The 27,940-nt window shown below is 34.7% G+C and overlaps 3 protein-coding genes across 6 annotated transcripts; all 3 read right to left on the reverse strand.

The window, feature by feature from the left end:
• Positions 1 to 290: 290 nt before the first annotated feature.
• Positions 291 to 5,026, reverse strand: casp6b.2 (caspase 6b.2, apoptosis-related cysteine peptidase). 3 transcript variants are annotated; one of them, XM_087243257.1, is made up of 7 exons: positions 4,722 to 5,026; positions 4,224 to 4,257; positions 3,665 to 3,802; positions 3,432 to 3,508; positions 1,579 to 1,754; positions 1,342 to 1,483; positions 291 to 1,179 (listed from the first exon to the last, which is right to left on the reverse strand). In XM_087243257.1, the coding sequence occupies exons 1-7, from the start codon at positions 4,774 to 4,776 to the stop codon at positions 950 to 952; spliced, it is 852 nt and encodes a 283-aa protein (XP_087099383.1). In that variant the 5' UTR covers positions 4,777 to 5,026; the 3' UTR covers positions 291 to 949. The 3 variants fall into 3 exon arrangements, with proteins under 3 accessions (XP_087099383.1, XP_087099384.1, NP_001035069.1); XM_087243258.1 differs by lacking the exon at positions 4,722 to 5,026 and adding an exon at positions 4,367 to 4,466; NM_001039980.1 differs by lacking the exon at positions 4,224 to 4,257 and having other exon boundaries at positions 480 to 1,179; positions 4,722 to 4,801.
• A 1,889-nt stretch (positions 5,027 to 6,915) lies between these two features.
• Positions 6,916 to 15,330, reverse strand: LOC560447 (scavenger receptor cysteine-rich domain-containing protein DMBT1). The gene is made up of 13 exons (NM_001442826.1): positions 15,174 to 15,330; positions 11,729 to 11,752; positions 11,300 to 11,611; positions 10,760 to 11,080; positions 10,343 to 10,660; positions 9,908 to 10,192; positions 9,608 to 9,697; positions 9,165 to 9,482; positions 8,739 to 9,056; positions 8,142 to 8,426; positions 7,686 to 8,006; positions 7,460 to 7,603; positions 6,916 to 7,362 (listed from the first exon to the last, which is right to left on the reverse strand). Exons 1-13 carry the CDS (start codon positions 15,244 to 15,246, stop codon positions 7,121 to 7,123), a joined length of 3,051 nt encoding a protein of 1,016 aa, NP_001429755.1. The 5' UTR covers positions 15,247 to 15,330; the 3' UTR covers positions 6,916 to 7,120.
• A 1,538-nt stretch (positions 15,331 to 16,868) lies between these two features.
• Positions 16,869 to 27,896, reverse strand: LOC101886073 (scavenger receptor cysteine-rich type 1 protein M130). 2 transcript variants are annotated; one of them, NM_001442827.1, is made up of 5 exons: positions 27,769 to 27,858; positions 27,312 to 27,341; positions 24,803 to 25,117; positions 19,786 to 19,914; positions 16,869 to 19,673 (listed from the first exon to the last, which is right to left on the reverse strand). In NM_001442827.1, the coding sequence occupies exons 1-5, from the start codon at positions 27,797 to 27,799 to the stop codon at positions 19,393 to 19,395; spliced, it is 786 nt and encodes a 261-aa protein (NP_001429756.1). In that variant the 5' UTR covers positions 27,800 to 27,858; the 3' UTR covers positions 16,869 to 19,392. The 2 variants fall into 2 exon arrangements, with proteins under 2 accessions (NP_001429756.1, XP_087098129.1); XM_087242003.1 differs by lacking the exon at positions 27,312 to 27,341 and having other exon boundaries at positions 19,077 to 19,673; positions 27,769 to 27,896.
• Between the last annotated feature and the right edge of the window lie 44 nt (positions 27,897 to 27,940).

The following is a 27,940-nucleotide window of genomic DNA, read 5'->3' on the forward strand; positions in this document are numbered from 1 at the left end:
GCATTGTTTTAGATTTGTTGAGGAAATTGTTTACATTGTTTACATTTGTTGGGGTAATAATATAGAATGGTGCTGGAATCCCATGCGAATCTGAAATTGATGGAAATCTAAATGCAGCAATGTATAGATTATATATATATTAGCATATTCATATTTGTAATGAATGTAATTCACATGCAGGTCAGATGCAGAAAATATTACTGAGATAATGGAAATCATTGTATATCATGTTGCAGCACATCCTATTTAACACTAATGCACATTCCAATAGGTCAGAAAAGCCACATTACTTAGGAAAAAGATCACACACTTTATTTTTAGCCTTTACAAAGCAATTGCAAAGTGTGACAAAACTGAAAAACCTCATTTTTTAACTAAATAAAGTGATAGACTGCATCAGAAGGGATTAAAAACAGCCAAATATAAAAGTGCAATGTAGTGCTTTAATCACTACATTGTAGATCCATTCAATCAGATTGTTTTGTTTAGTATTTGCTTTATTAAACAGTAATTTTGTTCTTTGTCAAATAGTGTCTGAAGTCATATCAAAATACATTCATTCTTCAGACAACAAGTGTCATTGTGATGCGTTGGATAAAACACAAAATCAAAGGACTGGTCCAATCAGTAATAAGATAAAAATGAAACCAACTCAAATTTGCTCCTGAACAACACTAAAATTGGCCAGTCAGACTTAAGGGATAGATTTAAAGTTTATGTTAAGCTTAATTTACAGTTATGGTTATGTGCATCTACATCATTGTCATCCAATATTAATCCTTTCAGATTTGGGGAATTATTTAAAGTTAAGGGTAGGGATTAGGTATGGATTAGATTTTCATAATGAAATGATGGTCCAGGATAATTTCTTACTTGGCAGATTCACACCCACCAAAAGAAAATGATATAATCCCGCAATTTGAAATTGTCATAGAGTAAAACAGTAATATTACTTCTTAGGCCTGAAAAACAGCCTCTTGGTGAGCATGGATGCAAAGCAAGGCATCTGCTTTGTGCCAGTAGCAGAAAGATCATCGCATATAGAGCGCAATGAAACTTTTCTGTTAACAAGCGTCAGGATGTTGGTGAACTCCAGTTGTGAACGATAACGCCCCATGATTTCACACAGATCCTGAATGTACCATGTGCCATTCAAGGGATCACGGAAAGAGCAAAATCCTTTAAAAGAAAACAAACAATGCAATTAATTTTTAAAAGTCTGACATTATATGGTAAAGTAATGGAGGTACATTGCATCCAAGTTGTATAAAGGATTAAACAACTTGGATGAAAAAGAACTAGACAATTTTGGTACAACAAAGCAAGGATATAAACACTGACCTTCAGTTGTTGAGTAGCACATAATGAAATCTGCTCCTGCTGGAAGGGTGTTAGACACTCCTGCATCTACAGCCATTTCATCATCACTGTCCTCCGCACTCATTGGAGCCACAGGATCATCCTTTTTGTCACCACGGCAAGCCTTGTTTTTCAAAGAAACCACACATTTAAATGAGATCTAAATTCACACATTGATTTGTGATGCAGTACATCACAAAGGACATTTTGCACAATTACCTGCCAGATAAAGATCTTGGGTTTTCCCACAAGACCACGACATTTATCCCCCTTGAACAAATCAGTGATTTCCGGTATTTTGATCTTCTCATCATTGGCATAAACATGGCCATCTTCCCCATGACTTAAAAAGATGCAGACGAAACAGTCTGCGTCTACATGATCAGCAGCAGCGACTGAAAGCAAAAGAAAATTGTGGTCAATACAACAATAAAAATATATATTTTGGTCACTGTTTATGAAGATCCCACATAGCAAAAAGACTTGGCCCAAATGTGGCCTCATTATGGCACTGCTGGCGTGTTGTCGGCACTGGCATTCATAATATCAGCCGAATGTGGGCCATGCATGGCAATGATGGCACTGCATGCATGACGGCAAACTACATTTGGGCCTGTTGTGGATGGGAGGTGTGTGGCCCAGATTAGTGTAGTGATTGTTCACATTGTTTAGGTACAATTAGGTTGGGTTATGGGTCAGTTTTTGGGGTTTCTGGTTAAATGTTGGTGTTGATATGGTTACTTTTAGCTGAGAATCGGTACCAATAATAAACCTGTTTTGGTGCAGTTCAGGGCCAGTTAATGGTAGGGCCAGATGGAATCTGCAGATGTTTTTTGCTATTACTGCAGAGAATTTTTGTAAAAATCTGCGGATTTCTGCGGAATTATTTTGGGAGCGTCATAACTAAAACCTAATACAGTATATGAAATAAAAAGTAATACCTTTTTAACTTTTATTTAATGTTTAAAATGCAAATCCAATTAGATTCACTTCATTTAGTAAACAAAGCAAGTCTCTCATATAATATCTCTACTAAAATACAGAAAATATTACTGTACAAACTGCATTGTACAAAAATTTGATGAACATTTTCATATTAGACAATAATATTACTTTAATTAAAAAAAAACTGAATAAATCTAGATTTACACACATTTACTTAAGTAAATAAACAGAATTAATGATAGCTTAAAATCTGCTGATTTCTGAGCACAGATTCCATGTGGGTCTAGTCAAGGGTAATAAATTGGCTGTGATTCGGACCGGTTATGGCCCATGTGTCTTTAATCCAGTTATGGGCCACTTCAGGACCGTCATTCTTTGTGGTACTTGGGCCGAAAGAAAAGTGTGTGGCCCGGAGCTGGCCCAGAAAACATTTGCTATGTGGGATGGTTTATTTACTTACTGCATATCAATATGAATAATACATTATTACAAAAATTACATCCAGATGTCAGTACAAAATAAAAATGTTACGTCTACATCAAGCCATTCATACACAACCTGAATGCAAAATCAAAAATCAAAATGGTTAAAAAGCTAAAATTACTAAAAAGCTATAAAGCACAGATGCTGTTTACTGAAAGCCCCTGAGCATCCACATTATTTGCATTAAACAGTCTAATGCCCAAAGGTGTGGTGGAACAAGCATATTGTTTTTCCCTTGTTTTGTGCTGTTCTATTTCTCTGTTCCTGAGATGATAAACCAGGTTTTCCAACTTTTATTTAAGGAAGTGGACCATGAAGAGGATGATCACTCTGTGCCATTTTTTTGTATTAATTAAAAAAATGTTAAACTTTACTAATCCTGCTTCACAAAAATGAAAAGTAATGAGAAAGTTAGACCTGAAAGAATTGTTGACAATAACCATTTGCAAAGGAAAACAATGGATATATGGAATTCAGCAGAAAACAAAACAAAACTTAAGATGTGGGAAAATGAACAATGCCTTTCGCCATGACAGTTAACAGAGTGACAAAGATTCTGTTGATGAGAAGCTGCATTTAACAATACTCAAGTTTAACTCTTGCTTCTTAAAACATTTCAGAAATAAAAAATATAGTTGTTGTACCTTCTTTAATTTCCTTCAAAACTTTATCCCGACTATAATCATTATAAGCCTTCACCTCAAAATCCAGCTCTTCAAATCTTAAAAAAACAAACAAACAAACAAACAAACAAACAAACAAACAAACAAACAAACAAAAAACATACAAAATCAGAATGTTAATTACAGTTCAGTTACTTCAATCCAATACAGGAAAAAAAATACTTGCTTTTATCGGCATATCTTGCATCAACTACCTGCTAACAAGGCTGTCTCTGTCTTTATCTGTGCCTTTGCGGGTTTTCAGTCCGAGCAGACTGAAATCTTTCTGGTTAAAGATGAGAGCCAATCCTCGCTTCGCGTGCTTCATATCATACTCTTGATTTGGATACACACTAAAGACAAAGATAAATGAGATGTAAAATAACATAACATTTAAGGCATAAATATATAACGGTATCATACAATAAGGTTTCATTAGTTAATGCAATCATAACATGAACAAACAATAAACAATACTACTATTACAGCATTTATTAATCTTTGTTGACGTTAATAAATTCGTTGTGAGTCCTTATTAACTCTTAGGGATTACTAATATTAAGTAGTACAATTTTGGATTTTAATGTTGTGTTAGAAACTCTTGAAATTAAAATTAACTAATCTTAATAAATTATGTACAAGTCTATCTTATTATTACTTAATATTAGTAAATAAATTGGCTAATGTAATTTTATTGTACAATGTGACAAATGAGTAACTCAATCTCATAACTGTACAATTACTAAATACATAGCATCTTTTTTAAGCAGTTACCTTTGATTACAGCCATCGGTTTTTGTTAAACTTTCTTTGAATGAGAAAAAAAATTCAAAATCAACACAATTGCAAATTGCAAATCACTCAAAATTTGTACACGTTGCAAGTGAGCTTAAAGAAAGAAAGACATATGAACATACAATAGTCAACATTTGAAGTGGATCAAAATCTTTTATCAAAGTTGTCCTAAAACTTTTGGATAACACCCATTGTTGTCTTATGATCGTTTTGAAAGATCTGCATATATAAATAATGTATAAATCAATTCAATCAATAAATAAAAGGAGAAGTTACAAACTAAATTCAGCTGTTTGTCCTCCTGAAGCACCACACTTTTCCACAGCTAGTAAAACATTTTTGTAAGATTAAGTATAAATTTATTTAAATTATTTTCTTTCAACCAAATGTGCCGAAATAATGAAATGAAACCTGCAGATGAGCATGAACAAGTAACATTTTACACAATTATTTTATTCAACCAGATGAAGCCCTTACCTGATTCATTGCTCGTGGTTTCAGTTGCCATCATTATTGATTTGTTGTGGTGCATTCTGTGGAATTTATGAACGTTTAATGACAAACTAATCAACAACGCAGTCACATAGAGTACTTACTGAACCCAAACTATTCACTAAAGCGTTAACCAATCATAGCTCAGTAAAGTTGTGCCAATCACGTTGTCTGTCACGTTCCAACCCTTCTTTCTCTTTCAACACATACAGTACAATGCAATACAGTGTAAGCTACTTTTAATAATGTTCATCCTTTTTTTAAATACAGACATTTCTCTGGGTTAAGATGAGATTGTGTGACCACAGTCTGTGGTTGAGACAAATGCTTTTGTTTTCTAAGGAAAGAAAACAGTGGAAACAGGTTGGCTGTAAAACAGGTCAGCATTGAATGAAGATTTCATTGCTACATCCTGGTAGAGTAAAACTAATTAGGCTACTGTTTAACCATTGACAGGTTAAAAATGAAAGTAAAAATAAAAGTACTATGTACTTTCATTATTACATGTCTCACAGATAAACAAGTTAATTTTTAGTGCAACAGATTGTGATTACAGTACATATAAACTTCTATATACAAACCAAATCCATAAATTATAGTTTCACAGTGATCTGATTTATTGCTTTGATTACTGCAACAATAACTGGGAATGTACCTAAGCCTAAGGTTTTTTTAAACAGTAAAAAAACCTGAAACAAAAATGATTTACACACTTTAACCCTGCCCTTTCAAACCTTCAAATGGTTTATATATACATTTGAAGTCAGAATTATTAGCCCCCCCGTTTATTTTTTCCTCAATTTCTGTTTAATGGAGAGAAAAAAATTCAGCACATTTGTAAATATATTAGTTTTAATAACCTATTTCTAATAACTGATTTATTTTATCTTGGTCATGATTCCAGTAAATAATATTTTACTCGATATTTTTCAAGACACTTCTATACAGCTTAAAGTGACATTTAAAGGCTTAACTGCGTTAATTAGGGTTAACTAGGCAGGTTAGGGTAATAGGGTAATGATGGTTTGTACTGTAGACTTTTGAAAAAAAATTGCTTAAAGGGGCTAATAATTTTTAAATTTTATTTTATTTAATTTTTATTTACTTTGTATTTTTCTGGGTAAAAATACTTTCAACCTCTCAAACTTGATAAATATCTTGAACAAAAGTCTTACTGCTTTGGACATAAATAACAGAATTTTTCTTTTGGAGCAAACTAATCCTTCACAAGCACACAAGTATGACAAGGGTGACAAAATGTTGCTTTTCAGGCACACTGCTGTAGTTCTGTGTCATGAATAATAATATAATTTTTTTTAACAAAATGATTTAAATTGTGATTAAGTTGAAAGTCCATTAAATGTATTTACAGTTTTGGCAATTGGTTATTTTACACTGAGATAATCCTATACATAAATCAAATACAATTAAACAGATTAATTGTATTTACAAAACAAATATGACATTATTTTAACAACTAAATATTATTCATTAATTCATTCATTTTGTTTTCGGCTTCGTCCCTTTATTAATCAGGGGTCGCCCCATGGAATGAACTGCCAACTTATCCAGAAATATGTTTTACGCAGAGGATGCCCTTCCAGCAGCAACCCATCTCTGGGAAACATCCATACACACTGATTCACACTCATACACTACGGACAATTTAGGTTACCTAATTCCCCAATAGTGCATGTCTTTGGACTTGTGGGGGAAACCAGAGCACCCAGAGGAAACCCACGCCAACACGGGGAAAACATTAAAATATATGCAAACTCCACGCGGAAACGCTAAATGATCCATCCGATTATATTATATTATATTATATTATATTATATTATATTATATTATATTATATTATATTATATTATATTATTATTAATTAACAAATTTATAACATTAGTTTGGCACAAGTAAGCCCTACCAATATTCCCTTAGTTATCCTTTAGGAATTCATAGTGTAATACTGGTCCGTTCTGGAGTCTAATATTCCTCTGCCACATCAACTAATACATTTAAATTATCTGCACAGATACATTTTTTAAGGAGCTTTAGGAAAAGCCAGGTTGCAAATCAAATTCAGCAATTCATGCTGAAATTAGTTAATGTCTCATCACATTAACAAACAAATTAGACAATGTGAATCATGATAAATGAAAGCATTACATTACATTACATTGCTGTTCTGTTGCATGTTTTATTTTTTCAACATTTGACTCATATTATATAAAATCACACGCCATAATCCACATACTGATTATTGAATAAATCATTGCTAATAGAAATACAGTGACCAACTAAAATTATTCTTTTGTTTGGGTTCTGTCATATTTTATTTGCTTGAAGCAGCAACATTTGTAATGATCTGACTCACTGACTCAGTATTAATCACAATAGCTTTCATAAATGTTTTCATCAGACTTGTCTGCCACACATTTATTTTTTGTAATGTCCGCATTGACATAGTCTTCTTCAGAGCCCACGTCCACCTTCATGTAATCCTCCTCATAGTCATCATGATCCAAGTTTTTAAACTTTAATTCCACATTCTCATAATAATCATCATCCTCATCATCCTCTTTATAGTTGTTGTCAGCAGATGAGCTTGCATATGTATTAGCTGCACCTATTGCATTAGCATATGAAGGACGATAATGCATTTAGAGATGTTAATAAAGACAGAAATAATCTTTTTTTTTAATGTAAAATTAATTCAAGGTTACCTTTTCTGAAAGAGCACTTCAAATGAGCTTCATCATTCTTCTTCTTTTTCTGTCTCCTCTTAAGAAACATGACGATGATGAGGATGGCCAGTAAGAGCAGTCCGGCTGAAAGTGCAGCACCAATGACAGCAGGAAGCAGAGATGCTGAGAGAGAAACACACACGGTTTGAGTTCAACTTTTATTAGCAGCAGTCCAGCTTGTGTTCAGACTCGTACACATCAGTACCTGTTATAGTGATGAGCAGCAGTTCAGAGGCATAGGAACGGAAGGAGCGTGAGGAGACACGGACTTCATAAACACAACTGTAGATTCCCTCATCTGAATATTCTGCCTCAGGAAAGGAGAAGGATGTAGAGATACTGACAGACCGTTGAATCCTGTGGATATTTGATTCTCTGAACAGGTAGAAAGAGCCTCCAGGAAACTGAGATTTAGTGGAACAGGTGATAGTGAAACGGTGGCCTCTGGGGATCACTGGCCCCTGAGGGCCCACGACAAACCCTCCATCAGGAGCACTGGGAGAAATACTGGGCTGCTGCAAGTGCACTAGAAAACAAGAAACATACACTGATGTGGTTACAGAACAAAAAGTACAAAGAATTTTATGAACTGCATTTTATCAAACATTTTGCAGATCTGCAGCATAAATAAAAAGTGAACACATCGACTGAGCACACTCACCCACAGTGATGGTCACAGTGTTACTCAAAGATGACTTGACAGTATTGTTCTGATAAGAGTATTGACAGCTGTATTCACCCTGATGCGAGACGTCAACATTAAGGCTGAAAGTCACAGAAGACACATGTTTCTGTGAGGATAAAAGTGATCCGTTTATGAAGAGCTGGAATTCAGCATTAGCACTGCATCTCGGTTTAGGTGTTGAGCATCTGAACTGGACGATTTCTCCAGGAGAAACAGCTGAATGTGTGGAGATTAGAGCAAGACTCGCCATCTGCAGCTCACCTGCAAAAACAACACACACACACACACAAAAGAAAAAAACACAATTATTTAAAGCTAATAATGTTTAGTGATATATATATATATATATATATATATATATATATATATATATATATATATATATATATATATATATATATATATATATATATATATATATATGTATATTATATTATATATATATATAGTATATAATATATATTATATATATAAAAAAGTATTTATTTAAAGCTAATGATGCTTACTGACAAATATTACAGTAATTTTTATAGCTTTTTTCTCCAAAATTTTGTTAGGATGTTCAAAACTTACTTGAACAAACAACACCAGCATCTTCACCGTGATTACAGTTATGTCTTCCCAGTCCATCGTGTGAACATTGAATGAGAGTTCCTTCACTTCCTGTACACTGAACCTCATCCAGCCAGATTGATCCACTGCCTGGACCAAATGCAGCACTATGAGGTGCACTGATGGCTGATCCACACTGTAACTGTCTGCACACCACAGCAGCATCATTCATGTCCCAGTTATCATCACACACGCTTCCCCACTCGCCATACTGGAGGATCTCCACTCGTCCACAGCATGAATCAAACCCATCAGCCAGTCTAATGGATGGCAGCTTGCCTTAAAAGAGTACAGCGGAAATTAAAACCATTAAAACACAAAACTACAGAGATTAATGCAGTAAAATACAATGTCAGTTGGACCTCAGAAAATCAGATTCCTCTTTACCCTGTGTGCAGACAACTCCTGCATCTTCATGGTGTCCACAGTCATGTTCTCCAAAACCACGGTGTGAGCAGTCTGTGAGTGAGGATTCACTTCCTGAACATCCAACATCATCCATCCAGATCTGACCACTTCCCTGGCCAAAAGAAGCACTCTGTGGTGCACTGACAGCTCCTCCACATCCCATCTGTCTGCACACCACAGCAGCATCATTCATGTCCCAGTAATCACCACACACGGTTCCCCACACACTGTTATACAGGATCTCCACTCTCCCAGAGCAGTCATTATTACCATTCACCAGTCTGAGAGAAAATCTTGCTAAAAATAAAAGAATGATAAAACACATATTTTCACATGCTAAACTTGTAGACATGCTAAAGTTAGTTGTCATGTCATGTAATTAGAATCAAACTTCTTTGATGAAAAGACAGTCTTTTACTGACCAGTTACAGAAGTTAGAGCACTGGCTGTTGAAATAAAAAAAAAACCTCCATCAGGGGCACTGGGAGAAATACTGGGCTGCGGCAAGTGCACTAGAAAACAAGAAACATACACTGATGTGGTTACAGAGCTTCAGGCATTAGATTCAAACAGCTTTAGAAAAAGTGTAAATGATTTGAACAAAATAAAATTAACTGCATTTTGTCCGACATTTTACAAATTTGCAGCACAAATACAAAAACGCATAAACTTAGAGTTAATTAATTTCTATGAAGTGTGCAATATAGACTGAGCACACTCACCCACAGTGATGGTCACAGTGTTACTCAACGGTGACTTGACTGTATTGTTCTGATAAGAGTATTGACAGCTGTATTCACCCTGATGCGAGACGTCGACATTAATGCTGAAAGTCACATTTGACACATGTGTCTGTGAGGATAAAGATGATCCGTTTATGAAGAGCTGGAATTCAGCATTAGCACTGCATCTCGGTTTAGGTGTTGAGCATCTGAACTGGACGATTTCTCCTGGAGAAACAACTGAATGTGTGGAGATCAGAGCAAGACTCGCCATCTGCAGCTCACCTGCAAAATAAATAAATAAATAAATAAAAAAATAAATAAAAAAAATGAATGAATAAAAACTATTTAAAGCTAATAATGTTTAGTGACAAATATTACAGTAATTTTGATAGCTGTTGTTTCCAAAAATTTGTCAAGATGTTTAACACTTACTTGAACAAACAACACCAGTATCTTCACCATGATTACAGTTATGTTTTCCCAGTCCATCGTGTGAACATTGAATGAGAGTTCCTTCACTTCCCGTACACTGAACCTCATCCAGCCAGATAGATCCACTGCCTGGACCAAATGCGGCACTATGAGGTGCACTGATGGCTGATCCACACTGTAACTGTCTGCACACCACAGCAGCATCATTCATGTCCCAGTTATCATCACACACGCTTCCCCACTGACCACTGTGGTGGATCTCTACTCGTCCACAGCATGAATCAAACCCATCGACCAGTCTAATGTCTGACAGCTTGCCTTAAAAGAGTACAGCGAAAATTAAAACCATTAAAACACAAAACTACAGAGATTAATGCAGTAAAATACGATGACACTTTTACACAAAATTAGATTTACCATTATCCTGTGTGCAGACAACTCCTGCATCTTCAGAATGTCCACAGTTATGTTCTCCAAAACCTTTGCGTGAGCATTGTATCAGCGAGGATTCACTTCCTGAACATCCCACATCATCCAACCAGATTGGACCACTTCCCTGGCCAAAAGAAGCACTCTGGGATGCACTAACAGCTCCTCCACATCCCATCTGTCTGCACACCACAGCAGCATCATTCATGTCCCAGGAATCATCACACACGGTTCCCCACACACCATTATATTGGATCTCCACTCTCCCAGAGCATGAATGAAACCCACCGACCAATCTAACGTCTGACACTTACATACATTTATAAACACAACATGATTAGAATGCTTATTTGGCTACTATTTTATATAATGTATATATCTATAAACTAGACATTTTGCTGTTTTCATTAAACAAGTAATATATATTTTCAAAACATCCAGTTTAATAATTAAGACAACATCATTTTCAAATAACAGAAATAACATACAGAAACATTTTGTATGTGGACAAAACAAACATGACTTTACCTAAGCAGACAACTCCTGCATCTTCAGAATGTCCACAGTTATGTTCTCCAAAACCACGGTGTGAGCAGTCTGTGAGTGAGGATTCACTTCCTGAACATCTCACATCATCCAACCAAATTCGACCCCTTCCCTGGCCAAAAGAAGCACTCTGTGGTGCACTGACAGCTCCTCCACATCCCATCTGTCTGCACACCACAGCAGCATCATTCATGTCCCAGTCATCATCACACACGGTTCCCCACACACCATTATACAGGATCTCCACTCTCCCAGAGCAGTCATTATTACCATTAATCAGTCTGAGGGAATATCCTGATAAGAATACAGTAGATAAAACACATATTTTCACAGGCTAAACAAAGACAAGCTAAAGCTTTTTGTCATGTCATGTAAGAATCAAACTTCTTTGATAAAAAGTCTTATACTTACCAGTTATAGAAGTTAGAGCACTGGCTGTTGAAATGAAAAGAAACAAAACAAAAACAAACATTTAAAACTGGAGTGGACTCAAAAATTAATATTGTTTGATGTACTGTAATAGATAATGATATTACATATGCTTGCTTTACATATACAATATTATTTCAAGGGTAAATTAACTGTGAAATCAGCTTTTACTTGAGCTTTAGATATAAGTATTGTACTAAATCAATTTCCTTTGACTTTCAGAACTGAAAATGTCCCACTGGACACAAGAAACATCAGATCCTCGAATGTACCTATTTAGCATCATATCAATGCCTTATTATTAATAATTGTTTTTATTAAGTTTTGTTTTACATCTCTATTATTTATTATGAGCTTACACAGTTGTGTCATCATTTTGAAATTGGGGATCAGACAGCAGCTCAAACAAATATGAATCACAAAGTCTACTGACATTGCATGTTGTTGCTTTTCAAAAGATTGTTCTAAAACTTTTTAAATACAATAGTTTACCTTACTAGGAAAAAACTTTTCTGATTCTCAAAAATTTCTGACATACGGTATTAATGGACAGAAAAACTGCCTTAGGAGAAGATCAAAAACACACTTCTACAATGTTGCCTTTTTTGGCTTGTCCACTTTTTTTCATTCATTCATTCATTTTCTTGTCGGCTTAGTCCCTTTATTAATCTGGGGTCGCCACAGCGGAATGAACCGCCAACTTATCCAGCACATTTTTTACGCAGCGGATGCCCTTCCAGCCGCAACCCATCTCTGGGAAACATCCACACATACACACACACACACACACACACACACTCATACACTACGGACAATTTAGCCTACCCAATTCACCTGTACCGCATGTCTTTGGACTGTGGGGGAAACTGGAACACCCGGAGGAAACCCACGCGAACGCAGGGAGAACATGCAAACTCCACACAGAAACACCAACTGAGCCGAGGATCGAACCAGCGACCCAGTGACCTTCTTGCTGTGAGGCGAACATGCTACCCACTGCACCACTGCGTCACCCTCGACTTTTTTCATTTTATAATTTTTTTTATATATTTCTAAAAAGGATAATAAATGGGAGATGCAATCATAATAGTACTACAACAACTTAATGATGGAGTCCTCTTGCAGTCTAATGATAGAGAAGATTACAATAAGTTTTTCCAGTGGCTGTGAAAGAAACAATACTTTTGCTATGTCTTCCTGTTGTTACTACTTTGTCCACACCGGACAAGGCAATTGTTCTGACGCACGTGTATGCTGTTGACAATGGCAATGCGTTTCTCCTTCATGTCAGGATGACCAAATGTCCTGTTTTTTTTCCAGGACAGTTCCATTAGTTTTTTTTAATCATTTTTATTACCAATAATGGAAAGATAATACTTTCAAAATACGTCATAGCTGAGAGTTAGTAGTAGTGTCATGGGAAAATAGTCCAATCAAAAAGTATCATGTTAAATGATATTTTTTAGAACAAAATGACCATACAATCACATTTCCACACAATTAAGTTGTAATTGGGGGTGGGGTTCCAGACCAGTCCAAGCTTTATGCCCTGCATGGCCTCACTAACTTCCGCCTCTCTCATTGACTCGCATGTACATAAACAAGTTCTACCACATGAGACATGGCAACTTTAATTGTAAATTATTTTGTTAGTCCACACACCTTTTCTATATGATTTCATTCTTATTTGACTTTATAATAAGCTAATTCTGCTGTCTAACGTAAACAACATTTAATCAACACAATTTTCATGAAATGTATAAAATGAAAGTACTGTTTCAAAATAATTATTGAAAATTTTTAACATAATGTTAAAGCAGGTACACTTTAAAAATGCTGTTAAATAGCACTAAAAGAGGTTCATTGGCTCTTAATTATAGGGTAAACTCTTGATAGGCCATGCAGGACCACTTTTTCAAAGGTGCTACACATGCAGCACTCTTGTTAAATGGTGCTATGCAGACCATAAGGTTTTTCGATGATGTTACTCAACTTATATGTTTTACTATGAAAGGGGTTTTATATAAATGAGAAGCTCAAAAAGTGTTGTGAGCGTTTCCTGGACTACTTCCTTACCCTTGCGGGCAAATGTTTTAAAATAAAGTTGAATCTTCAGGGAATAGAATGCATTTAATGTTTTGATAATTTCCCCAATGAGTTAAATAACTCTGCGTAAGCTTATGTGTCTGTCAATGGCTGTATAAAATACACACTTGGTCTGTGTGTGTAATGGACGAAGTTGTGGCAATGCAGGTGGAGTTTCAAATGCAGCTATTTATTTAAATAAGGTATGGTCGTTCAGGCATTGGTCAAAAGGAGCAGACAGCAACAACATGGGGCAATCCAAAAAGCATAACAAAAAAAAAGAGCAAGCAGAAAGCAATCATAATCCAAAAAAGAGGCAAATCCTAAACAAACCAGGCAGGGATAAAATAAACAAGAAACAAGAGATGGCTCAGAAAAGTTCATGACACGAAACAACAGCCCTTAGTCAAGGTGTGGTAGTGTGGTACATCGGTGTGGTACATTAGTATGGTGTGTGCAAAGCATGATGGCATGTGTAGTCTGATGAACGGCTGGTGAAGTTAACAGATAGCTGGAGTGCCCTCTAGTGAGTTTGGTGGGTACTCCATCTAATACTTATGACTGTGTGGGTGTAAGTGTAATTTTACTGCGGTTTCATGCTCAATTAAATACCTTTCTTCACAGTACCAAACAACATATAAAAGGCATTAGTAACTATTTACTGGTAAATGTGAACTGTTACTGTGGCGGTGAAGGGTCAGGGCTCTGTGGCTGTATGATATAGGCCCTATCACTGTTTATCCAAAATTATATATATTTTTTTCTTAAAGCTGGTGTGTAAATAACAGTATGCATTAAATAAATACAAATGTCTTTATTTCTTTACATTAAATAGTTTTAAATCACTGAACAAGTCATTTTCATTTCAGTTAGTGGCAGTTAATATCATTTTGAAATCAGACCCTACCCACTGAAAAGATTTATGCTGATTGACTTTTTAATTTAGGACTTTTTTTAACTAACTTTACCAACTAACTTTTACTCAGTAACAACTAATAACAGTTCAAATCACACATAAACTGTTAGAAAAGGGATTAAAATAGGATGTTTGTCAAATTTAATTCAGAATCAATCAATCAAAAACAACACAGGGCACAAATCAGCAGCTTCAGTTCATTTTATGAAAGAACAAGTTGTGATAATTCTCCAAAAACCTGATATGACGAATAAACATACATTTTATTTAAACATTTCATAAAGAAACACCAACAGTTTTTAAACCAAACTATTTTAAAGATGAAATGTTGTAATATTAAAACTGTGACATACGTAAATGTTTCTCATAAAAGTCCTTCAAATGTAATTAAAAATGGAAAGTGCAAAGATCGAAAATTGAATTTACCCAATATCCAAGTGAGAAGAGAAAATCTTGCCATTGTGATCCTTGTGTTGTGTAGAAATGTAGGAATATGCATTTAAAGTTTATGTTACACTACTGCTGCTTTCAAGACAAAAAGATAAAAACTGGACCACTCAATCGAATCAGTCACTTCCTTTATAACCATGTTTTCTAAAAAGTGTTTAGTCAACAAAATTCAACATCCCTTTTCTTTTTAACAAAGAATGTTGAAGTTGTATAAGCTTAATAAGTTGCAAAATCAGTCTGTTTTTCACAAGATTGCACCCTTAATAGTTTACACTGTTTAATGTGTAAGTGAATAAATCAAATAACTGATATTTCTGTGTGCAAAGGGTTTACTCATATCTTGTTCTACCAAATAAGGTAACGGTAATACTGCTCTTATCTATTAAGTAGTCCATATAAAATCACTTTTTATAATATTCCTTTGATCAAAGTTAACATTCACTTGGTGCTAAATATAAAATGTAACTTTTGATGTTCACTTTTTTGATGCAATAAAGGAATGTTTCAAGCAACAGAATATATATATATATATATATATATATATATATATATATATATATATATATATATATATATATATATATATATATATATATATATATAGATAGCACTTTTATTCATCTTTATTAATTACTTCTATAGCACTTTTACTATGTAGATTGTCAAAGCAGCTTAACATAGACGTTCTAGTAGCTGTGTCAGTTTTTAGAGTTGAAATTCAGTTTAGTACAGTTCAGTGTGGTTTAATAATCAATGCTGAAAGTCCAAACACTGATGAGCAAATCCATCAATGCACAGCTTGGTCCCAAGTTCATAAAAAAATTTGTTATCAAATTATGTACACTCTCAGATTTAAAGGTACACGTTGGTACAAATAATGTTCCTTGAGGGCCAGTTTTGTACCTTTGTAAAAGTTGTACTTTACATGATGCAGAAAAGACCTCTTCTGATACTGTTCTGTACCTTTTATGGTACAATTCAAATGAAGTTACATAATTGTTCTCATAAAAAGGTACACTCTCAGAAATAAAGGTACAGTAGCTGTCACTGGGGCGGTACCTTTTTAAACGGTACATATTTGTACCTGAAGGGTCCATAATGGTACTTCAGAGGTACTTTTTAGGTACATTTGGGTACTAATATGTATCTTTTAAAAAGGTACTGCCCCAGTGACAGCTCCTGTACCTTTAATGTACATAAGTGTTGGACAACTCCTGCTTTGTTACAACATCTATGAAAATAAATATTACTGGAAAGGCAAAGTGATTTAAGAATAATTTCCATATATTGCCGGCAGCTAGCTCTCTGCAACTCTCACATGGTCGCCCACTGAAGCTAAGCAGGGCTGCGCCCGGTCAGTACCTGGATGAGAGACCACTTGGGAAAGCTAGGTTGCTACTCATACCTTAAAGCAGAGGTGCCCAAACTTCTTCGCATTAAGGGCCAAAAACCAAATATCATCGAGAGCCGTGGGCCAAAGGTAAAAATACCAAACTATATTACATTAAAGTTGCCATGAGCAATTTTTAAAACATATTTCAGAATATTTAAAAATCAATAAAAACAAACAAACATTACTTTAAATTGTTCTAACTAGTGCAATATAACACTTATTGCAATAAAAACATAAGAGTGAACAGTGGAGTTCAATGCTGAATACAATAGTCAAGTAGATTCTGCCTTTGCCTTTATTTGCTCATCAAAGACTCTGCATTGTCCTCTATCCATCAGGTGACAGTATGAAAATGGAAGCTAAATAAATGTACAATATTTAATTCATTCATTTATTCTTTTTTTCGGCTTAGTCCCTTTATTTATCAGGGGTCTCCACAGCGGAACGAACTACTAACTTATCCAGCATATGTTTAATGCAGCGTGTAGTAGACATGAAATGGTTAACCTGTGTCACGTGATTGTGGTGGAGGGTCACCGGGGTTACGTAGTGCCCTTATAGGAGGCACCTGTTCATTCACAACTTAGGAAGGAGAGAGAGAGGGGGTGAACGGGGACGCAGTACTCTTTGTTGACCAAACAAAACCAAACTTAAGCTCAAACTTAAGCCCAAATCAAATTCTACACTGTCAAAATATCAAGGTATGTTTTATATTGGAAAATAAACGAGTGAAAACATTGGAACGACTTCTTGCCTTGTTTACATTTGATGTTTACGTCACAAATCATGTCTCTGGTTTAGCCTCTCAGCTGTTACTCCACGTAGCCGCTACACAGCAGATGCCCTTTCAGCTGCAACCAATCACTTGGAAAACAATATTTAATTGAAACATTTAATTTAGTTTTTAACAATTAAACAAACAAAGGTTTCATTAGATTTGAAATGACAATCTCTAAACCATCCCCATCCTTCTTCCTCTCATCTCAGTTGGGATGGCGGGCCAAATCAAAGGTTACCAAGGGCCAACTTTGGTCTGTGGGCCCTAGTTTGGGCATTTCTGTCTTGGCTCACCCTAAAATTATGTTTTCAGTATCCCTGAGACCATCGTTTATTTTCAAAATGCAAACTTAAGTGAAATTTTAAGATGAAATTCCTTTTCCTCTATATAGAGCATCAGTAAAATATTAAAAAAAACATCAATGAAAATTACTTGAGTGGTTCAATCGGAATTAAATAAAGCTACAGCCATACTTTTGTGCACACATAAAACACAAATACTGACTTCATTAAACAGTTTCTTCTTCTCAGCATTAGTGTAGGGAGCAAACTCATAAGCACTTTGCACTGAGCTACTCTCAATGCATATTTGCCACTTCGTCTATTTAAAACAAGGCACAGACACATTAATACTTTGACAGTGCATCAAAGCGTCTTTAAGCCACAGGAGACGACTTGATGTCAGTGAAATGACATCATAGGACAGCCCTTTGCCTTTTGCTGAGTTTATTTTGAACATGCATTTTACAGTCATAAAAATGAAGTATCTATTATCAAGCATGTGATTTCTGAATGCAGCGTCAGAGGAAATTTTAAATGAGCTGATTCAGAGAATATCTTTGTTCTGAGAACAAGAAGTGAACACACTGATAAAACTGTGAAACAGATTAGAGGAAGTGTATTTTTTTTGTTTGCTCAGAGACTGTAAAACATGCTGTCAACATTTCCTTGTGTTGGAGAGTGCGTTTTGCATTTGAATTTTTAAAGTGACAGTATATTCAGAGCAAACTTAAAATTAGAACTGACTAATTAGAAATCATTTATTTAAGTTCCCTGGATGGCGATGACAGAGAGGCAGCAACAGCAGCTTTTAGCTGGTCTGTTCTCACCCAACAACTGAGACATAAAGACATGCCACAGAGGGGTTGTGGGCATTTGTGTCATACTGTAAACTGACATCTCTACTTCTCTCTCTCTCTCTGAGGTTCCTTGTTGATTTCTCCTTTGAAGATCACATTGTAAGAAGCTATTTAAAATGGCTAGAGCCATGCATTTTGCTTAACTTGAACTAACAAAGGCCTCCTACATTTGAACTGTTCATACAACTCTTAAATGAAACAATGCTCTTGGAACAATATACATACTATTTAAAAAACAAAGGGAATGTCTTTCAAAAAGATATGGATGCCTCTAATGAACCTCTGACTCTCTGACCACCTCAGATGTATTTTCATAACAAGAGTTTTACTCAGTCACAGCAGATTTTACTTTATTCATTTATTGCAATTTTTGTATTCTGTTTGTATTTATTAAAAGTAATTAACTAATTAATTTGTATTACTCTTGCTGCTATCCTTGTGCCTACTGGTATCCCTGTCTTTGTCCTTTTTTTGTTTTTGTTTGTACGTTCATAATAAAAACAATAAGCAAATAATTAAAAATAATAGCTAAAGCCACCATTTTCACTGAAGGAGACTGATGTTCACAAGTTTGTATATAAAAAAAAACTTTTATTGAATTTACTATTAGTGCTGTGTCCAATGAGCCCTTGTTTTCTTCACATACAATTAATTATTGATACTGGGACATTGCCTATGATATATAATTAATTCAATCACCACTAACTGTGCCTGGTTCTTATCTGGAAACTTTCAGCTCCTTCTCTCCAAAGTCTGAAGCACTTCTGTGTGATAATGAAATCGTTTTCTCACTGTTAGCTTCAGAAGTGTGAATAAGTAGACCTTTCTTTACTGTTGAAAGAATAAAAATCAGTAATGTATTTCATCATGTGTCTTCCATAGGCCTTCATTGTAATTGTCTATCATAGATAATGTTTTCTGTAATGGCTGCATTGATGTAGTCTTGTTCTGAATCATCCGTTTCCATATTGACGTAATCCTGTTCTGATTCGTCTGTTTCCACATTGACGTAGTCCGGGTCAGAGTCACCCTGGTCTATGTTCACATAGTCCTGTTCAGAGTCAGAGTCTTCACGCACTCCAGGATCCATATCTACAACTTCATAGTCATCATCAATGGTCTCTTCATTCCGCTCATTATGGAGCACAGCTGGCATGTTAACTGCATCTTGGGATACAAAATACAGAACGAAAAGGGGGGTTACTGAAAACGCAATGATGTTTACATGCACCAAATATAGGTATTTAAAGACATGCAAGGACATTGCAATTCTTCTTACCAATTGAAGAGGAACATATCTGGATTGTCTTCATTTTTTTCCTCTTCTTTACGAGCAAAACAATTAGCAGTGATGATGATATGAACAGCACGATGATTACCGCAGCTGCAATGTATACAACTGAAGACGCTGGAAGAGATTTAAAAACATTAACAGCGGTCCATCCTGCATTGAAACTACTGATAAACAACACAGTCTAGATTAGTTTTTATACTACATGTTGTTGTTTTTTTAAACATATAAACACAGTTGTATATGTGAAGATGCAACTTTGTTTGCATGACTAATCTAGATACAAAATAAAAAAGCTATCTATTCATAATGAAAGGGAGCTGACACCTTTAGGGGAGACCAGAGATAGTCATTTACATTTCTCTCCATATCTTTGAGATCTTTTAAACCAGTGTGTTCAAATTTTGACTGACGCTAGTTACACATACAGTACCTGTTAATAAATGGAATAGATCTTTACAGCAAAAACAGAAAATGCACAGTTCAGGGTTTATACACATTTTACCTACTGAAGTTTCATAACTTTTCCATGATTTTTCCAAGACTTTTAAGTAAATTTTCATGACCGAATGTTTCAAATGTCTACATATTGTCAGGGTTGGTGGAGGGGAAATGGGGAAAAAGGAGCGAGGACTCAAATGCAGGAAAATGGGGAATTTATCAAATAATAAACGTAAAATAAAATGCTAAATAAACTACCCCGAGGGCGAAAACATTACCAAAACAAATACATACACATACAAACAGGACTGGGCAGGCTGGCAAGGATGAGGACTGAAAACACGACAGGACAAGACTTCAAACAACGACATGTGATGACGAACTGGCACAGGACAGCAAACGTGAGGGGTTTATAAACCGTAGAAAATTAACACACAAACTAATTATGTTATATTATAATTAACTAATAATGGGTTAACAAGGAGGGTGGGACTAGACAATAGACGGGAGAGTGTGTGACACAGAGAGACAACACAAGCCATGCTCTCACAAAAAACAGGACAAGAACATGCAGCCAATGAGAGAACTCATTAACCGCATGTTCATGAAAACACAAGCATAACACTGAAGCACACGACAAAAGCATGTGACCACAATGTAAACACAGAGCTATGTGCTTTGACAACAGACGCAAGACACGAGCACACGATGAATAAAAACTCACCGTGCGCTCACACACGCAGCGTGCATGCTTCATCCCACCGCCGACCAAAACCGAAACCAACTAGACTGAGACGCTGGGAATGAAACACCACGCTGCAGACAGACGAAAACACAAACACGAGTACAAGAGCGCGCGTGTCCGAGGTACGCAAAGCCCACTCTGCGTACACCCATGACGGCGCGCGCACACACACAGAGACAGAAACAAGTGCTCGACCCAGCCGAGCACAACAGGACTAGACATGACTAGTGTCCGGATTCTGCCACTAAAACAAGAATTTACAAGACCAGAGTGGCAGAACCCTGACACATATGTGTGGTAAAAGAAAAACAATGCATGTTTAAATTTATTACAGTATCTCGTAAAACACACAATAGTCTATTTAGTTTAAATTTATATTTATATGAAATTTATTTAGATAATTCTTACACCTTGCTAAAAAAGTGAGAGTATGTAATTAGCCAAGGACAGAAAAGAAGTAAAGACAACTAATATATTATACAGATATCTGTTTCATGACTTTTCCAAAACTTTGTGGGTTTTTCTGATTTTCCTGATTCCAGGCCTGGAAAATGCCATGCCAAAATTCTATGACTTTTCCAGGTTTTCCATGATCGTATGAACCCTGACAGTCAAGTTTCAAACAGAAGAAGTGAAATGTTACAATTTACCCTATAGGCTGGCTCTGCACTGTAATTGCAACTGTGATTCACAAGTGTTTTCTGTTTATTTGCTTTTTGAATTGCATTATCTGACCTTAATCTCTGCTCTTTTTGACTTTTGAACTCTATAGTTTAACAAAGTGACCTATGATATTTTAGTAGTTTGAAATATTACAATATATAAGAAATAATGGTAACACTTTACAAAAAGGTTGTGTTAGTTAATGACAGCTAGATCATTTACTGGCATAAACAAACAATTAACAATACATTTATTACAGTATTTCTTCATGTTAGTTAATGAAAATTCTTTAGTTTATTGTTAGTTCATGTTAACTCACAGTGCAATAACTAGTGTTAACAAGCAATACTTTGGATTTAAATAATGCATAAGTGAATGTTGAACTATGATTAATAAATGCTGAACAAGTATTTTTCATACTTAGTTCATGTTGGTAAATACACAAACTAATGCAACCTAATTGTAAAATGTGACCAAAATAACAGAGAGAAAATAACTAAGACTGTAAAATAACAGAAAATGTACTGGCAGTTTATTACAGATTATTGTAAATCTGTAATCATTTAAAACAACAATCCAGACAATATATCACTGTAAACTATTCCACCAGGGTGAGATGTAACATTATGAAATAAGAATTCAAAATTTTAACAGTGTCTTTGAAAGCTTTTTCTTCAACACTGAGTTGTCAGTGTAATTCAGGTTTGTCTCTGTGTTACAAAGCAAGCTGGAAACAATGTGTAAATGTGCATCAGCTTCAACAATTGAACACTATTAGTGTTCGAAGGTTTCAAGAACCCACAGAGGACAGATCAAACACAGAACACAAACACCTTGGGTTTTGAGGTGATTCTCTTTCAAGAGCTGTATAAATACTGAAATTTAATAATATAAATACAACTTTAAACTTGCTTGGGAAACACTTCACTGTTTATACTAACCAGGACATTTGTTGTTACTATTGACTCAGAGTATTGCCATGAATTTGCTCACCTTGCAGCCAACAGCTAAAACATTATCACCAACAACATACATCAAAAATATATACAGACACACAATTGACATCATATAACTTTGATTGGTTTAACTACAAATCAGGAATTGCTTTATAAAAAATTATTTGATTAAAATATATTACTTTTTTAAGCTCAAATGTAGTTTTTCCCTGTTAACATCTGCTGTATTTGCCACAGACCTTTTTCATATGTGGCATGAGGACTAATGTGAGCATGTGTAAAGTGAATCAACTGATTTGTAACTAGTTCCTTATGGAGATTTGAAGTGTTACAACTGACCCGTGTTACAGCTATCTCTGGTCTCCCCTATTGGCACACATTGAGAAATAAAGATAAGTAAAATGGGCAATTTCTTCTCCAAAAATTACTGTTGTATAACTATGGTTATAATTAAGAGTTCACACTTAGCTGATGATTGATAAAAAAAAAATTGTTTGGCATGCTGTCTCAGGAGAGAACCCTGAACTAAGATCCCCGAGCTCTGGGCTCTCTCCCATTAGCAGGGTGAGAGGGGAGTTAGAGGGGAGTCGATAGATCTCGATGAACTTCCCTGACTTGTTAATGGCAAATGACAGATTATAGGGATATCTGTACTGCAGCTAATCTATAGTGCCAATTTGGTATAGTCAAATGACAAATATCGCCTGTTTTTGGACTGTGAAAGGAAACTGGGGAACTGGGGGAAACCCAAGCGAGCACGGAGAGAACATGCACACTCTGAACAGAAATCTGGTCCAGTAAGGATGCTAAACCAGTGACGTTCTTGCTGTGTTTGCTAATTACTGGGCCGCTGTGTCTCCCAATCTAGAAAAATGAGGAAGGAGTAGGGGTGGGAGAGGCTATTTTTCCAGACAAAGATACTGAGGTAAGAAACTCTGGTTATTAGTGAGTTAGAAATCGTCTCATTGCTGAATAATGTTTGAGCTAATGAGGACTAGCTGTGGACAATCATAAACACATGCTCCTCATGAAATTAGTTTATAAATAAACTTCACTTTACACAAAGACAGAGGTTTCCCTAGCCAATCCTTTTTTCTTTTATTGTAGGAAAAATTAATTAAGCATGACTTTGTCTAACTAGGGTTGACAAATGGGGTGATGACACAATCGTTTTAAGATTCATTCACTCTGGGACCTGTTTCAGCCCCCCAAAATGCTGAATCCTTCTAGACGAAATGCTGATATGAGTCAAAATATTTACGCATATGCACTGTAAAAATATAATGACAAAATGCCAACACAACAAATATTTTGTTGTTGCTTTAACTTTATTAAGTTAATCAGGTCTCAGCTATTTTTTAAGTTACATAAACATAATATTTTAGTCAATTTGATTGACGTAAGTTGAGACAAGTAGAAAGCTTAAAAATGAGGAAACTAAAAATATTAAGTAAAAATATATTGAATACTTTCTAGTCAGTAGTTCTTTAATTATTAGACAAACCCTTTTGAGCGTGTAGCTTAACATTCCAGTTTTTACTGACTTTGCAAGATAATGAGCTGTTCTAAAGTGACTGAAACAACCAGAAAGCAATCCAAACGAAGACCAAATGGATCAAGAAGCTTTCAACCACTGCAAGAGAAATTGGTAGTTCCAAAGCTATAGAATATTTCATCATTACAATGACCCTGAATAAAGTCCCTTAAGGACACTTCCTAATTTTGACTGCTGTAACCTTCGGACATTTTACTCTTTCTTCATATAACGATTATTGCTGTTCTCTCTCTCTCTCTTTCTCTCTCAATAAATATTTTTTTAAGTGCCTTGGTTGTTTAATGCTGTCACTGTTGTAGCATGCCATAGCCACAACTGAAATTCCTTAAAATGAAAACATAAAATGATTTGTCAATTGTACCTTATTTATGAAACAAAAATTTTTAAAGCGTTATAAATCATATTGTATTTTATTCTGTTTTTTTTTTTTATCTCCATTGTATATATAATAGGATTTCAGAATCAATATGGAGTCTCAGCAGAAAACTTTAAGTAGGACAAAAGTCACAGATACACAGAATGACAGTCCATCTAAAGTATATACTGTATATCAGCTGTCTTGCGCACAATAAATAAATAATACAATTTAAAAATAATTTATAACAAATGAATCAAAAGATCAAAGGAAAGCTAAAACTCTCATACCTGCACACACGACTCCAGCGTCTTCACTATGACTGCATACTGAGGTTGCATTACGAGAACTGCAACTCTTGAAGGAGGTCTCGTTTCCAATACATCTAAACTTAATCCATGAGACATTACCAGTCCCTTCCCCAAAAATAGCTTGGCCAAGTGCAATAATTGCTCTTCCACATCCCAGCTCACTGCACACCACAGCAGCATTATTGATGTCCCAGGAGTCATCACACACGGTCTCCCACTGGCTATTAGAGTTCTTTACCTCCACTGTCCCAAAGCAGACATCTAAACCATTGACCAGTCTGATGTTCTCAGCTCCTGTCAATCAAGCAAAGAGAAGCTAATTTTAAAATCACGAAATACATAAATGCCAGTACTCATGACTCTCAAATAAAGCAACCTCAAAAATGATCACTGTCATCATTTACACATGCTCAGTATATCCCAACCATCTTTAACTTAGTTTCATTTGTGGAGCAAGAGAAAAGAAAATTCTCCTGGCCATTCAGCTAATGTCTTAGAAGTGAAGATGAGCTGTCAAGCACTAGAAATGTACATTGAAAAAACTTGACTGACTGACTGCATTAGTCATCAGTGTTTCAATTACCAGTGTTTTATGATTAAACTTTTAATACTGTATGTTTCACACACAGAGATATGTTATTACTTCAGAAGACTTGTTGTCAATACAACTTTTTGTTTTCTTTTTATGATATTTTTACGTATCAGTTTCACATATCAGTCATTTATTGTGTCGCCTCCTTTCTACACTCCTAGAAATAAAGGTGCAAAAGCTGTTATTAGGTGGTATACATATGCACAATTGTGATATTATTACAGGGACATTTTTAAGTGTAACATTTAACCCCTTAACTGTCACTGTCCTGATAGAAGGATGCTTAAGTTTACTGTATTGCAATTAAATCCTAATCTAGTCATGAAAAATTTTATATCATTGGAAAGGTATTCTGGATACATATTTTACTCATTAGTTCATTATTTAGGAAGAGTAATTGATCAAAAACATTCACTTACACCCTTCAACTTGTGACCATTTGCGGTTACATACAGTTGACGTCAGAATTATTAGCCCCCTGAATTATTAGCCCTATTTGATTTTTCCCCAATTTCTGTTTAACAGTGAGAATATTTTTTCAACACATTTCTAAGCATAATAGTTTTAATAACTAATTTCTAATAATGGATTTATTTTATCTTTGCCATGATGACAGTTAATAATATTCGACTAGATATTTTTCAAGACACTTCTATACACATTAAAATGTCATTTAAAAAAAATTTAAAACTGCTTTTATTCTAGCCGAAATAAAGCAAATAAGACTTTCTCCAGAAGATAAAAATATTAACAGACATACTGTGAAAATTTCCTTGCTCTGTTAAACATCATTTGGAATATATATATATATAAAAAAAAAAAAAAAAAAAAAATATATATATATATATATATATATATATATATATATATATATATATATATATATATATATATATATATATATATATATATATATATATAAAATAAAAAAATCAAAAGGTGGCTAATAAATTTGTCTTCAACTGTATATGTAAACCATTACATTATAGTCTAAACATTAAAAAAAATCATGACAAACTATATATAAATTAAAAGTTCAAATCTGGTGACTGATTTTGATAGATATTACTAAGCATCAGTTATTTATTAATTTGCGACGAGGCTACATGAGATTTGTAAAGCATTACTTTGCTACAGCAACCCACATGTAACAACTGTGCTTAGAGGCTAGACTCAAATCAAGTGTCACCAAACTGCTCATACTACTTTAGAATTTTGACTTTTAATGTGTTTTGGTGTTTCGTGACCCTTTAAATACTATACAAATATTACAAAAACATGTTTCATATTCTTCAAAACGTACACAGAAATAGGGGGCGCCCTCATTCGTTCACTAATTGAAACTGTCATTTGTTTGCCATGTTTGTTACTGCCGCCAAACAAAATCTTACTGAAAGTGAATTTTCTGAGTTATCAACTTTAAATATAAAAATAAAAGGCACATAACTTTTTTATTTAACTATTTGAACTCTAGCTACAATCTGACAAGTGTCTTCTCTAAAATTAGGCCAAGATTAAGTCTGTGAACTAAAGCAAAAATTGGAAATATTCCATCTATTAAATTGAACGTAATTTTTATGCCTAATTTCAAAAAGTGCGGGTGCCATTAGGGAGTTAAATTTGTAGGCTTTTTACATAATCATGTGCCGTTTGTAATCATGTGACAATTCAGACAAAACAGACATCACAACCAATTTTAGTAAGATTTTGATGTTTTAGTTTGTTTAGTTGTTTCTTCAGATTAAGTCAGTTTAATCTACAAAAAAAAAAAAAAAAAGATTTGGTATGTGATGCTCAATTACGAAGATATTTTTGAGTGAACGATTTCTTCAACAGTAATACAGTAGAGATATTCATGTTTATCAAAGCTTTTGAAATACAGAGAGAATCACTCACCAGTGAACAGGTAATCATTTAAGACCATTGCTGCCAAAGGGAAAAAACAAGAGAGTTGCTTTCTTAGTATAGATTGCATTATAAAGTTTTATGTACAGAATAAAACAAGCAATTTTATGCAGTCTTACAGTACATAGTCCTTGGTGACATACTGTAAATATAAATTTTTACTGCAATCAGATATGTTTAATTCTTTACCAGTGTCCCAAATTTATAAAGTACACACACAATTTTAAAATGACAGTTTTACGTTGATGGTTCATTTCTTAAAAAGTATCTTAAAGTTAAAATATTCTTCACACCAATTATAATGGTTATTTTAAGTTCACTGAAAGGTTATTTGGGGGTAAAAAGCTGAAATGTCACACGTTTACACTATAACGAATGTGAATTCAATAATTTTAAGCAGTAAAATAAAACAATAAATTGTTGGAAAAAAATGTAAACAATTTTTTACCAAAAATGAAATCAAGCAGTGGTCTCAGCATTTTGTTTCTGTCATTGACCGATGTGCGTGGTGTGTATCTCTGCTGCTCTTCTCATGTCTGAGAAAGACTATAATTCACACAGACTCTAGTTCACTGTGAAGAGTATTACAACAGTTCCGCATTTCACTATTCCTGCCACTG

Source organism: Danio rerio, chromosome 3 (assembly GCF_052040795.2).
Source record: "Danio rerio strain M-AB ecotype USA chromosome 3, GRCz13ab, whole genome shotgun sequence".
Classification (NCBI taxonomy): domain Eukaryota; kingdom Metazoa; phylum Chordata; class Actinopteri; order Cypriniformes; family Danionidae; genus Danio; species Danio rerio.

Coding starts and splice junctions, on each gene's coding strand:
- casp6b.2 (XM_087243257.1), bottom strand. CDS start 4,776: ATGCACCACAACAAATCAATAATGATGGCAACTGAAACCACGAGCAAT. Junction 1,755..3,431: donor TTTGAAGGAAATTAAAGAAG/GTACAACAACTA, acceptor TTTTGCTTTCAG/TCGCTGCTGCTGATCATGTA. Junction 1,484..1,578: donor CCAAGATCTTTATCTGGCAG/GTAATTGTGCAA, acceptor TTGAAAAACAAG/GCTTGCCGTGGTGACAAAAA.
- LOC560447 (NM_001442826.1), bottom strand. CDS start 15,246: ATGCATATTCCTACATTTCTACACAACACAAGGATCACAATGGCAAGA. Junction 10,193..10,342: donor TACTGGTGTTGTTTGTTCAA/GTAAGTGTTAAA, acceptor TTTATTTTGCAG/GTGAGCTGCAGATGGCGAGT. Junction 9,483..9,607: donor TGCTCTAACTTCTGTAACTG/GTCAGTAAAAGA, acceptor TTTTATTTTTAG/CAAGATTTTCTCTCAGACTG.
- LOC101886073 (NM_001442827.1), bottom strand. CDS start 27,799: ATGCTGAGACCACTGCTTGATTTCATTTTTG. Junction 25,118..27,311: donor AAATGATTACCTGTTCACTG/GTGAGTGATTCT, acceptor CTTGATTGACAG/GAGCTGAGAACATCAGACTG. Junction 19,674..19,785: donor GATATGTTCCTCTTCAATTG/GTAAGAAGAATT, acceptor TTGTATCCCAAG/ATGCAGTTAACATGCCAGCT.